This window comes from Stegastes partitus, unplaced genomic scaffold (genome assembly GCF_000690725.1).
Source record: "Stegastes partitus isolate 25-593 unplaced genomic scaffold, Stegastes_partitus-1.0.2 Scaffold838, whole genome shotgun sequence".
Classification (NCBI taxonomy): Eukaryota; Metazoa; Chordata; class Actinopteri; family Pomacentridae; genus Stegastes; species Stegastes partitus.
Window position 1 is genome coordinate 269,833 of NW_007578569.1, and position 13,533 is coordinate 283,365.

The 13,533-nt window shown below is 44.8% G+C and overlaps 1 protein-coding gene across 1 annotated transcript in view; it reads left to right on the forward strand.

Moving 5' to 3' along the window:
- Positions 1-2,506: 2,506 nt before the first annotated feature.
- Positions 2,507-13,533, forward strand: part of LOC103365422 (large neutral amino acids transporter small subunit 4-like) — a 31,931-nt gene continuing 20,904 nt past the window's right edge. Inside the window, exons 1-5 of the mRNA XM_008292855.1 lie at positions 2,507-2,659; positions 5,475-5,696; positions 12,102-12,321; positions 12,415-12,470; positions 12,694-12,770. Of these exons, the coding sequence (XP_008291077.1) occupies positions 5,537-5,696; positions 12,102-12,321; positions 12,415-12,470; positions 12,694-12,770 (513 nt within the window). The 5' untranslated portion in view covers positions 2,507-2,659; positions 5,475-5,536. The remainder of the gene's footprint in view (positions 2,660-5,474; positions 5,697-12,101; positions 12,322-12,414; positions 12,471-12,693; positions 12,771-13,533) is intronic.

Sequence of the window (13,533 nt, forward strand, 5' to 3'; positions counted from 1 at the left end):
CCCCTCTGGCTTCAGGGCCCCTCTGGCTTCAGGGCCCCTCTGGCTTCAGGGCCCCTCTGGCCCCTGAATCTGGGCCACGCCGTCCTGTGTTTTAATCCATCAGCGGTGGTGACGTGTAACGTTCACTTCCTCTCACTGATGTGGGACGTTCCCATCAGCAAACAGAGACCAGATTAAATCCCTCGCTGAGTTCTAATCACTGCCTTCACTAGACTCATGTATGAACTACATGTGGTGGTCCAATGTTTGTGGACTCTCCATCAGTACTTCCACCTTTTGCTACTTCTATTTCACTTCAAGTAGTCGGTATTATGTTAATAATCATAAAGCTTTGGTTACTTTGTCTTTGCAGATTTATATCACAAACATAAACAATGAACTACTAAAACATTGTTTATTGTTCGAGCTCAGGCTGCCCAGCAGTGTACAAAATAATACGAATTAGCTCCAGCTGCAACATTAAAGTGTTCACATGAATGAATCAGTGATAATAATCCAGAAACATAACATATCTAATTCTCCAGTCTCCAGTACAGAAGCTCAAGGAAGACAGCTTGGTGAGAATGTGATGCTCTGAGGTTGTCTTTCATCTATTGGACCAGGGAACCTTGTCAAAGTAAATGGCATCGTGACAGAAGAAGAACAGATTAAGGTTGTGGACGAAAACATCCGACAGTCTGCAGAAAAACGTGTCCTTGTGCAGCATTGAGCCTTCAGTGACCGGAAACATGCAGCCAGAGTGGTCAGGAAATGAAGCGTTCATTTGCAAAACCAGATAACTCCATGTTCACAAACCTTCAGAAGACCTGAGACCACATCCATCAAACTTCAGTTGTCTCTATTGTTGTCATTTCTACTGAGTCAGATCCACTCAGCTTCAGTCTGACTCATATTGTCTCAAGCAAACAACAAGAAAACAAGTTCTGTGAAAATCTGCAAAAACGGAGTTATCTGATTTTGCAAATGAACTCTTCAAATGTTTAAAAGGAAAACTATGTTGGAAGCAGCAACAGTCCAAACCTGAAGACCAGAGTGATGGAAGGAAGCTTCAGGTTTGTGCAAAGAGGGACTAAATCCCAGAAGAGACCTGCAGAAAGACTGATAGTAAAAACTGTTTGACTGATGTAGTGGCAAACACAGTCTTTCACACTGATTACTCAGAAAAAGTATAAATAATTTTGAAAATGGCATTAAATACAGTTAAAATTCATCATGAACATCACGAACACAACATCTGACTGTCTTGTGTCACTTGTTTAGGAAACTGTGAGCCAGAGAAGATTGACAGTAAATCAAAGTTTGCATGACTATAAATAATCTGGGGCTGGACTGATCATATCCAGACAGTAAAAATGACGTTTTCCATCATTTCAGATTAAATTTCAACGTTACTGCAGTAGATACTGTCCGCCCATGATGGGGAGATCAGGGATCTTCTTGCTCCTTCAGGCCCACTGTTTGTGCTCCTCATCACAAGTTCAACACAAAATCATTTTGTTGACGATAAGTGTTGAAAAGTGTGACTTGTGCTGAACTATTGTTACCACAGCGAGTCCGAGCAGAGCAAACACCGAGCGTCCTGACCAGAAGCAGCCAGCAGGTGTCGCCCAGGCTGTGAAGGTCCCCCTGGCTCTGTGTATGTGGGTTTCCTTCCACCTGGCCGTCCACTGGACCATGTGAAGCCTCCTCTGCTGCACTTCTATGAATCAGCAGTCTGGCATGAAGCTGAGAGTAAACAGGGTGTCACCGGACATGTGCTGGTGGATTAATAGCCTACATATAGGGAAGCCTAAAGAGCTCATTCAAGTCCTGGAAAGAGTCAGAAAGAATGTGTTCTGTCAGGGTTGGTGGAGAAGCAGCTCCAGGTCGGGTTTGGAGACTTTACAGCTGATGCACAGCTTTGTTTACTTCACAGCCAGTCGGAGGTTCTAGTGCACCAAGAAGGTTCTGTTAGTCTACAGTTGCCTTCACTTTGAATTAATTTAACATTACAGCTACCTTTAACCTGCTCTTGTTGCTTTACGCCAAACGTTTTGTTTTTCTAACAGCTTATGAAGAGTTCATTTGCAAAACCAGAAACCTCCACGTTCACAGACCTTCAGAAGACCTGAGACCACATCCATCAAACGGATCTCTACTTTTGTCATTTCTACTCACAGTTTACTGATATTATCTCAAACAAACAACAACAAAACAGTTTTCTGAACATCTTTGTGCTCTGAGCTCGTCCTGTGGTTCTGAACCGTCTCATCAGCTGTTCGGTTTTACTGTAAAATCTACTTTGTTTGCCAACTACCAGCTGCTCTGTGTCCAGCCATTCTGAGAAAGTCTCTTCACCCCAAAAATGTTTTTCGTTATTGAGAAACAACACACGTGTAAGCTCGGAGCTCTCTGATTGGCTGCGGCCGGTCTCTAGCTCAGCCACGGACCAATGAGGAGCCGCTGTTGTTTGTGCACCGCCGCTGCGCTGCTATAAATCTGCAGCGATGAGCGATGACAGCAGAAACTGTGAGAGAAAGAAGGAAGAGAAGCATCTGGTGTGAGAAGCACATCTCTGTCCTCCGGGTTTGTCTTCGAGGGACGTTGGGAGCCGCAGAGGAAGTGAGCCGAGGCCGGAGCCGCTCCGCCGCCCTCCTCCCCCTCCGGACCGCTCGCTCAGGTGAGGCTGAGGATGCTCCACAGCGGAGCAGAGGCTGACTCAGAATGTCACAGGTGTGGTGAGAGGACTCAGCAGAACCTCAGTGACACCAGCTCCTGGTCCCGGTCTGAGCTCCTCTCTGCTCTGAGCCGCCTTTTGTTTCAGAGGAGCTGAACTTCACTGTTGATCAGCTCAGTTCAAATCCTCTCATTATTATTGGTCCTACAGATCTGCTGCAGACACTCGTGTGGTCACTCTGTGCATTTCTACAGTTGTTTCTTTCATTGTGGTGACAGATCACTTGTCCTTCTGCTCCTGGTGTCTGTGTTCTGCTCGCATGATGACATTGGAGCGGTTATTCAACACTGCGTGAAAGTTGGGATGTTATTTCTGGAACATCTGTCCCAGAAGCAGCTGTGATGAAGCAAACCTCTTGTCTGTGGGGCTTTTTGTCGTCAGCTGGTTCCGAGTTAACTGTCTTTGTCTGAGCAGCAGGATGGCAGCTCCTCTGTTCTGTTGTTGATGGTGAACAGCTGAGAGCTTCTTGCGTAGATGTGCGTCAAGTTGCTGAGAGGAAAACGGTGTAGTTCCTGGAGAGTGGTCCTGTAGTCGTCAAAATAAAGGCATGCAGGGTTAAGCCTAAAACACTTTCTACAGAGAGCTGAGTCAAAGTGCTTTACGGGTTTTTTTTCCCAAACTAGCGTAAAAATAAACTCAAAAAAATAAAAATAAAAATAACAGTCAAATAAAACTAAATAAATGAAATGAATCAATACAGGCAGATTAAATAAAGTGCACAGGAATTTAATAGAATATTGACTAAAACTGCAGAAAAAGACGAACGATGACAAAAGTAACACGTTAGAGGCAAAAATATACAATAGAAAAGAAAAGAAATTAAAATGAGGTGAATAAAGGCAGCAGCGTGCTCAGGCTTCATACGAAGGCTGTTAGTTACAGTGATAGAAAGTTTAAAGTCAAAGTAGGAGCAATGCCTGGAGAACTTTAATAAAAACTTAGAAACAATAAACACGTTTCCAGTGTCTCCATTGTCCACTCATGAAGACTGTTCACGGCAGCGAGCTTCACCAGGCTTTTATTTTGAAAGGGGCAGCAGGAACAGGCTCGTCAGATGGTGCGTAACTTGACCGGGAGGGGGGTGAGAGATGCAGATCGGGGCAGGAGAGGGGGTGTATTGTGCGGATGATTTCAGTCCAGTTCAGACCAGTTCCGATGCTGCTCTTCATTCACCGCAATATACTTTGTCTTATTGTTGTCAGTGCGGAGCCGGAAACACATGAAACCGGACTGAAGTCTGCTCGGTTGTTGTTCTTTTTATTGTTGTTGTTGTTGTTGTTGTTGTTGTTGAAGCTCGTCCTCTGCCTGGAGGCGATGAGTCACATCTGTAACTTCACATTCACACAAAAACAGCGTCACACAGAAGACACGAAGCGCAGAAAATGTCGAAAAAACACCAACGTAGAGGAAAACAAAGCTGTTTGTTCTCCAAATGATCTCTATGAAGGATTCAGGACATGTTTGATGAGTGACGATCTACAGCCTCAGCATTAGTCTGTAAAGTCTCACAGCCACTGTTTCTATATTTACATTCATCTATTTGTATTTATCTCTGTTATCCATCCAGCACACTTCCATCAGCAGCAGCTCATTCTATTTATACTCTTACATTCTGTACATACTGGTTATATTCACACTTCCATTAAAGTTCTTCCTCTGACCTCAACCTGCTTCTGTTTGCACTGAGAGGCTGAACTGCCTTTTATTTCTGAGCGCTTCAAACATTCAAACATCACTTCAGTGCTTTCAAATTATTGTTTTTGTCATGAAATATTTATTAGATATTTAAAAATAACCCTCGTTCCACGCAGTTGTAATGTACTGCTTATTTTAGATGTATTTATGAGCTTCTATCTACATCAACCAGTCACGCTGCAATTCATTTGCGCGTGAGCGGCAGCGCTCGCGCAAAAACACCGAGACTCTCGCGCCGCACTGGTTCGAACCGGCTGGAGCTCGCGGTGCGTTCACGTGCAGCAGAGTTTTCAGTAAAGCGTCACTTTGTTTTGAGCGAAACAGCCTCGTCTCGCTCGACAGGCGGCTGCTCTTCACGGTGAAACATTTTCAGTTCGTGTTTTCACACAAACAAAAGAGAAAATCCACAAAGCGGCCGCGTCCCGTTCAGCTTTCAGGGTTTTAAATCGTTACATTAAGGTAGGCCGTTTTAAACCTGCTGTCGTCTAAATGTAGAAAGTTGGAGATGATAAATGGAAGAATTATGTTCTAGCATTAAACTGGAGAAACTCTCCCAGCTGAATTATTCATGCAGGACCCGATTCAAAGCAGATTTTGACCAGTAAATGCCCCTCCACTGTGTTCTCCCACAGGGACACAATACAACATCAGCCTCACGTGTAGCCGCTGCCACAGCTATGTCACCAGCAGCCAATGAGAGAAGACCTTTTACACCGTCAAGCCAATCAGATCTGCCAGTGGGCGGGACGGTGTGATGTTTATAGGAGGGGCTTGTGCCTCAAAGGCCTCAGCTGTTTTCTGTATAGTCCTCCCCTATACACCATCATCATCATCCTCAGCAGGCTGAAACAAAGAAAGTGTCTAGTCTGAGCTCAGAGAGTCCTCACAACACTGTAGTGTGAAATCCACCGGCTCTGAAGCAGCATAAGATCATACAGTTCAAATACATCCTAATTATACGGAGCCATAGAACCTCTGTGTAAATAATTAATGAGGCATAACATCTGAAAACATCTCCATCAGTTTCCTCTCTCATTGCTCGTCTCCCTGTCCTGTCTTCCAGGCTCCAGCAGCCTCTCTTAGATCCGGTCAGGTCCTCTCACTGCTACCTCCAGCCCAGCAGACATGGCTCCCACCCTGGCCACGGCCTTCTCCCGCCGCTGGTGGATGGCGGTGACGGCGGTCATCGAGAACCTGCTTTTCTCTGCGGTGCTGCTCGGCTGGTCGTCCCTGCTCATCATGCTCAAGTCCGAGGGCTTCTACTCCTACATGTGCAGCAGACCAGGTGAGTTGTCGTATATAAGCCAGTGGGCGTGTTGTCCAGGTGTTGATCCAGTCTGAATTCATGTTTCTGAGACGGTGCACTACAGGTTCATGGTGGAAATGCTCAGCAATGGACGCCTTGTTTTGACAGTGATGTGTCCTCCAGCACACAAAAACCACCGTATAGAAACGTTAACAAGGCTGGAAAACTTGATTTTCACCTGAGGGCATCTTCAAAGTACTTGAGTTACTTTACAAGCAAGTAAAACATGATGTACTTATGGCCCTCTGTCATGTTCCAGATGTCTACAAACGACAAAACCACAGAGAAGTCATCTTTTTTATTCTATACATTCCTCTTCCTTGTCACTTGTCACCTCCTTTAACCACAATTCAGCTGTAAATGAAGGGTTCAGCGGAGGTTTCGTGTGTTCTGTCAGCGGCAGTAAAACGGGTAAAGTTTCCTTACAGTGAGGCCGCCGAGTGCTTTATCCACCACTGGAACCTCAGTGTCACCTCAGAGAACCGTGTTTTTGTGATCACGTGTATTCTTGTTGATCATAGTAGACACAGTGATCATCACTACATTATTATTAACACTGCTGTCTGAGCCTCCTATAGAGCTTCTTAAGGGCTTCTTAAGGTGTGTTTGCATCCAGTATCTTACAAACCCAGCCTCATTTTTGGATTTAATCATAGCATTGATGTTAAGAGGACAGCCTATCTCTGAGCCATTCAGAAAACAACAGCTTTCAACAGGCTGATTGCGAAGCTCAGAGGTGCTGTGTGCTGTGTGGGTGAGCTGGAATTATGCAGATTTACTGACACACAAACAAGTGTTTAAAAACCTTTTTCAGGAAGTGCTTATGTGTCACCGAACTTTACCGCACCAACCTCAATGTGTCATTTCCTCGCCGAGGACCTTTGAGAAAAGCAGCGACTTGCATTTGAGTGAACACGGAGGGTCTTATTGATCCAACAGTTGGGCTTTCCTTGACGAAAACAAATCATTATCCCAGCAGCAGGCTGATTCTAAACAAGCTTCAAAGCAGCTATGAAATGCTCCCACACAACAAAGCAGCAGATGGTTCATATGAGGTTGTTTTAATATTTTGTTCTGTCCTCGGCGATGATCAAAGGTGCTGCAGTGAGCTGCTGCACTCAGCTGGTCATTATTAGCTGGTAGAAGATTGCGTTGGCTGGTTGCTTCTCACCAGGATTTGGTAATCGATGCTTGTCACAGTAGAAATGTAGGTCAAGTGAAACACAACAACATATTGAAAAGGGCCGGTCCCTCCTCATCGATGGGGTTGTTTATGTATCCAGGCAGCAGATCCGTTTGTGAATGAGACCATTCATGGCTTCATTCTCCACAGCCATCACCACACACTGTCTCTGTCTTTGTCTCTTTGATCCTCTGATTGTCTGTCTGCGTATTTTTCTCTTTTATCCTGCAGAGGAGCAGTGATGAAAGCTTTCCAGGTTAATTTGTGCATACGAAACCTTTTATTTAAATATTTAAATAACCCATATAATTCTCATGTGCTGCTCTATCTGACTGTTTATCTGTTTGAACTGGGTATCTCTTGCCATTGACTCAGCTCTCCCTGCAGCGACCTGACCCATTCCCCGTCAGGACTAACAAGGCCCGGCTCTCTGACGTGCTAAACTGTGTTAAATCAGTAGTTTTTGTGTTTGCTTGTAGCTGTGAGAATCGTGTAATTAGGTCAAGGAGGTGTGAACAATGCAGTTTTTATGTAAGTGTTTATTCACAGTGTAGTCAGTGTGATTGTGTGTCTTCAGGGCAGAGACCTGTGGACATGTAGCCGCGCTGCACAAGAGCTGTCTCAATCCTATTATTAGGTTTAAATGCCGTTTGACATTGAACAATGTTTAATGGCTTTAAATGGAGAGCATGTTGAGTCTTGCCCAGCTGTTGATGTCTCCACTGAGTCCAACACCAGTTCAGACTGAAAGATGTGTTCAAGGCTTTTCAAGCCTGTTGTAAAACCCACATGCCAATACAATGAAACTGTTTTTGCTCTTTGTAATCCAATCTAGTCTGGCTCACTGCATGTAGATTGTGGGTATCAGCCAGTCGTTTGTCTCCTTCCTTTCCACTATCTGCTGTTAGTGTTTTCAAAATCTGGTTCACAGTAGGAAATAACAGCTAGAACCTCCAGGCTCGCTGGCCCGCCTTAATGACAATATAGACCTTTGCCAGTGATTTGGATCGTGGAATAAAACTTTTTTTTTTTTTTTTGGTGAGTTAGTCATTTCAGTGACAGTTTTCACCTCGTCTACGTGCAAACATTTCACCAAAACATTTCCTCTATCACTATTTGAACCCTGAAACCCTGTCCTTCCTTTAGCTCCACCCAAGTTGATTGTGATTGCTTAAAGGAAATAAAAACAAGCCAGAGCATTTTCTTCCCCAAAAATGTAAGAAAAGTGGATATTAAAAGTACAAAAAGTACGAGTTGCAGTTGTCAGAGCCTGGGTATGCAGCCATGTGGAGTCGGGTGATGATGGGACGAGTAGCTGGCCGGACTGCAATGTTCAGCACACGATAATATCAATCACGTGTCTGGCTGAGGAAACAAATCACCTCTCAGCAATGTAGCGAGGAACTTTACCAGGCGGCATTCACCTACTGGAGCAGCACGTCCGATGATTTAGCATCAGATCTACGGCAGATATATAGAGACCAGACATTGTCCTGTCAAAGAAAAGAGACACAGGTGCGCTGGAGATATTTCATAACACATCATTATGAAACACTCATCCTGTGTGCAGATGTTATCTTATTTGACTTTGCTGTTCATATCAAGAAGATCCCTGGTTCGCGTCCCGGCCTGGGCCCCGGATCTTTCTGTGGAGTTTGTATGTTCTCCCTGTGTGGGTTCTCCGGCTTCCTCCAACAGTCCAAAGACATGCTGAGGTTCACTGGTGATTCTAAATGATCTCTCTGTGTAGCCCTGAGATAGACCGGCCACTGGTGTCCCCTGCCTTCGCCCTGAGTCGGATGGGATAGACTCCAGCCCCCATGACCCCAGTGAGGATTCAGCGGTGTAGAGATGATGGATGGATGTGTTACTCAACAATCAAACCTTCTATTTAAGTTTCTGTTTCTACCTGGTGGCTCTGTTGTGAAGCTCATCCATCTTCCTGGCTGTGGTTGCTCTGCTGGTGTGAAGTTTGTGGGTCACACATGAGAAAGAGAGAAGTGTACGTCTGCCTCACCAACCGCTCTCTGTTTGTCTCGTGACTTGACTCGTCTGCACGGTTCCTACCCTCATGTTCTCGTTTGTTTCTCAGAGATACAATCTGTGTGTTTTGCTCTGTTTGCTCTGTCACAGGAAAAGCTTGTTTCTGGTGAGCATGTATGCTGCTCCCAAAAGAGGACAACAGGTAGCGGCTTTTGTTCGTGTTCTCCTTTATATTTGTAGTTAGACACTGTGCTACATGCTGCCCTTGAGGCTGAGTAGATGCCACAACTTGACCCCATCGGCTTTGCATAATAATGATCTCATCCTTAAATAAGTCTCTGATCACAGGAGCACCGGCTGTGTCTGAGAGAGTATTATTACCCGCAGCATCTTTCCTGACTACTCATCCGTCAGCGCGCTGTTTCAATATGCAGATAATCAGGTTATCAGGTTTGTCTTGGTGCTTTCTGTGGGCGAATAAAGGCCCAACTCAGGAAACACAGCGCGTTTTATTAATGATTAAACCAAATGACTGTGTAGGAGGCGAGTCTGTTTGACGTCATCTGTATGTACAGGAGGAGCTTATGGAAGAAAAGAGCCTGTCAAGGAACATACACAGAAGTTTTTCTAGTGTTGACGTGAGCATTCAGTGAACTAGCAGGTGTACATTGAGTTCAGTGTGACTCATGAGGAAGACGTTTTCAGAGAAGAGAGACTGAGTGTATGGGGGCTCTTCCCTTATTGACTCAGGTCTGCTGTGGACATTTGATTAGTCAGCAGTCGGGCCGCCGGGGGACAGATGTCGCTGCCTTCTGTTCATCCAACAGTCAGCACTTAATGCTCCAATACCCCTCAAACACTGGCCTCAGAAGCAGAGCACAGGATCTACCTATCGACAGAATGTGTGATCACAAAGGGCTTCGAGCTGGACCGCCACTTTGGTTCCCACTGGACAGAGTTGTAGTTCGATGGAAGACGCATTTACATTCGTGGTGCCCAGAAGATAAATCCTACAGACTGTACTGATCCCTGCCTTTACCTCCAGCACCAAAACTACAACTTAGCACAAATTCAGTTCAGTATAGATCTTGTGAGGTGATTTCATTTTGCAGATCTTCTTGGTTCCCAGAGGAGGACTTTATGAGGTTTTCATGATTCCCTGACTTGTCTTCTATGATCAACGTTTACCAGGTGAAATGTCTCAACAGCGACCAGATGGGTTTCCATAAAGTTTGGCCCTCAACCTGTTTCCAGAGCTGTTTTTTCACCAGGATTTATTGTCTCATGAGTTGAGAACCAGGATTCATGGCTCATAAATGTAGGAGCACCAGCTTAATTTATTCATCACAATTAAAATCAAGAACTGATATCAGACTAATTTTCTTTTCTGGATGATTCTGGAGACACATTTGTCAATTTCTGCTTTCCATTCTTTGTACATAAAGGGAAGGGGACTTTATATTAGAGATAGACCAGTTATCGGTGTGGCAGATTATCGGATCAGATATTCTGTTTGCTTCATTACACCTCAAACACCGATCTGGGATAAATGCTGACGAGCTCTCTTTTAGTTAAACATATATAAAACAAAAGGGAACAAAAACATGTAGAGTAAGATTTTGTGTCGGAATTTGTGTTATTCTAAATTTTGACACCAAGATTTTAGTTCTTACTTCAAATACATCGATTCCAAATATCAACTATTGGGCTCCTGACTTACCAATCCACAGTATCAGGCCTGAGAAAACACACCAATCAGCCCCCTAGAACGCTGATGTTCAACCCAAAGCAGAACCCTGCAGAAGTGCCACTCACAGACCTGTTAGTACAGCTGAAGCTGTTACCCGATGAATTATTCGTACCTTTACTTTGGAGCACTAAATCAAATTAATTCCCACATGGTCCATCTAGCAGCGGTTCTGGAGCTTTTGATCAAGCTCGTGGAGTTTGTCCAGCTATCAACCTGGCAAACTCTGCTTGCAGAAGAATATTGGTGGACCTTGTGGGAAAATAGCTTTGCCAGTTAATATTTTATTGATTCACTCTATACTTAGGATGCACTTGACTAAAATGCATAAATTAGAGGTGGATGACGTTCACTAACTGCCCACAGATTGTTTTGATTCTGTACCCTCATGTTTAATCAAACTCGTTCTTCTCCAGCTCCAGTGTCTTCACGTTGCTCAGTGAGTTTATGTTCCAGCATGAAGCAACACTCCTGAAGCCATGTTACCTTTCACCTACTTACATCCATATAGGACACAAGCCAGTTTTCTGCACCAGGATGCATTTAATATAACATAATAGCTTCCTGTTGTTCTTCTAAATCCCCCGTTAGCCAGGAGGCCAACACCTCCTCCCTGGTCCTCTTTTTACCGAGAGCTGGCTCAGCAGAGCAGAACTCAGCATCACACACCCCTTTAAGAGCACGGAGGGGAAACAGATTTTCACTTCTGTTGTTTATTACACGAAGCAGAGACTTAAGTTTCTGTTGACAACTTGCCCCAGGACTCAAATGAAGAAACACTCTGATGACTAAGGCCTTTATAGCTCCCTCCTCCTCCTCCTCATCCCAAACATGTGCTCACTGCTGAGTCTGTCTCTGCTGCTTTCTGGTAGTTTCACCATAAACAAGTCAAGGTGACTGACGAGTTATTTTCCTCCTCTTTGTTTTCTGTCTATCTGCTGTCTACCAGCAGAATTTAACCAGAGGCAACGGTCTAATAGAGCACAGAGACCAAAATAGACTCCACATGAACTGACTGGACGCTGTTTACCAGCGCTGGAGCGGAGGAGGCTTGCTGAGCTGTTACACAGAGTTTCCCTCCACCACGCGGGGGTTCAATTTGTGACTATTTCTGGCGCCTGTTTACCCCGTATTGTGTTGTTTTCCCTCCAGTTTGTTTGCTTGACCTTTAATGCTGGCCTCTGCTGGCTTTTCCATCAGCAGCTCAGCCCTCACAGAGGGAGGGGGAAACGCTGGAGCTCAGGCCCCGAAGAGCAATATTAGAAATGATCCCTGTTTAGAACCAGAGAGGTATTTATATTAGATCAAACCTCCAGTACAACTGAACGTGTCAACAGGCCCTTTGTAGATAATCAGGGAATGATGACAAGTACGAGTAAATACAAGTGCTTCAATAATAAGTTGTAAAGTTAAAGAAACAACTCAGAGCTGAAGTCTTTCCCTCTCTTTTCTCTCATTTTCCTTCTTCCAGAAAACAGCTCCAGTCTGAACCTCTCCACCGCCAACACCTCTAAGGCTGACAGTGAAGAAGAGGAGTATCTGCTGATGAACAACTGGCCCATCTGCAAAGACCAGGACGAGATGCTGAACCTGGCCTTCACGGTGGGCTCCTTCCTGCTGTCGGCCATCACTCTGCCCCTGGGCATCGTCATGGACAAATACGGGCCGCGGAAGCTGCGACTTCTGGGAAGGTGAGGCCTGAGATCTGACCTGATACGTGTTGTGGTCTTTTTCTTTTTTTTACTGCCTTCCCTTTATTCATGACCATTACTTTGTGTTCCCAGCGCTTGCTTTGCCTTCTCCTGCCTCCTCATCGCCTACGGTGCCAGCGATCCCAACAGTACGTATCTCTGCTCATGTCATCAAACATACGTCACTTTAGCAGCGCTGTACGTTCACTCGGCTGCAGGAAGGCGTCACACCCTCGGTCATGTTGCTTCATACAGCACATCCACACACAGAGCGCACGCTGCACTGACACTGTAATCAATCAGACACAGTGGGAGTGTGTCAGCTCAGGGCCCACACGGCCTTGTGTCATTAATTTGCATTTTCTCCTGCAGATCTCTCCATCCTGATCTTCTTTGCGTTGGCATTAAACGGATTTGGAGGCATGTGCATGACCTTCACCTCCCTGACGGTAGGACAGCTTTATGAAGTTTGCAGTTTTGTGTTTATATCCTATTGTTTGTATTTTGTTGTTTCGGTTGATGTGTTTCACTGGACAAATGATGCTCCTGATCCCTCAACAACTAAACCTTGAAAACCAGGAGGAGACACTCGGGTGGTTTGTAACACCAGATATTCTGTCTGAGCTCATTTGGTTCACTGGAGTTGTTGCATTTTACTGTCCAGAGATTAAACACATGTGAACCGATTGTTCTGTAGAGTTCTGCTGGACCTTCAGCTTTTAGAGCTGTTTTGAGTGAATGGAGAAAGTAAACAGAGAGATCACATTTACTACACAACCTGCTTTCATATGGCTGCTCCAGATATCATAAATAGATTATAATGTGTTAAAATATGCTGAGATATACATTCTGTCCACTGGTTTTATTTGTTACCCGGTTAGTGACACACCTTTGACCTTCTAGTCAGTCAGCTGCTAACAGGCCAGCTAGTTTGGTGAGTTAACCTGCCAGACGACCAGCATGTTGTGTCTCACTAGTGTGTTGGAAGTTAGTCTGTCAACCACAGGAGACTCTCCATGGACCACTACTGTCTGACCAACCTGGCCAAGCATGAGGAGACTAGATATTGGTAGCCTTGCTAGCTTGTCAGCTTCAAGTGTAGACTGTAAAACGATAGCAACAGTATTTATCCAATAAAGCTGTATTTATTGACACAGTCTAACTTGAACAATGCACAACAGAAACTATAATCCTAGAAACGAGCAAACGTTT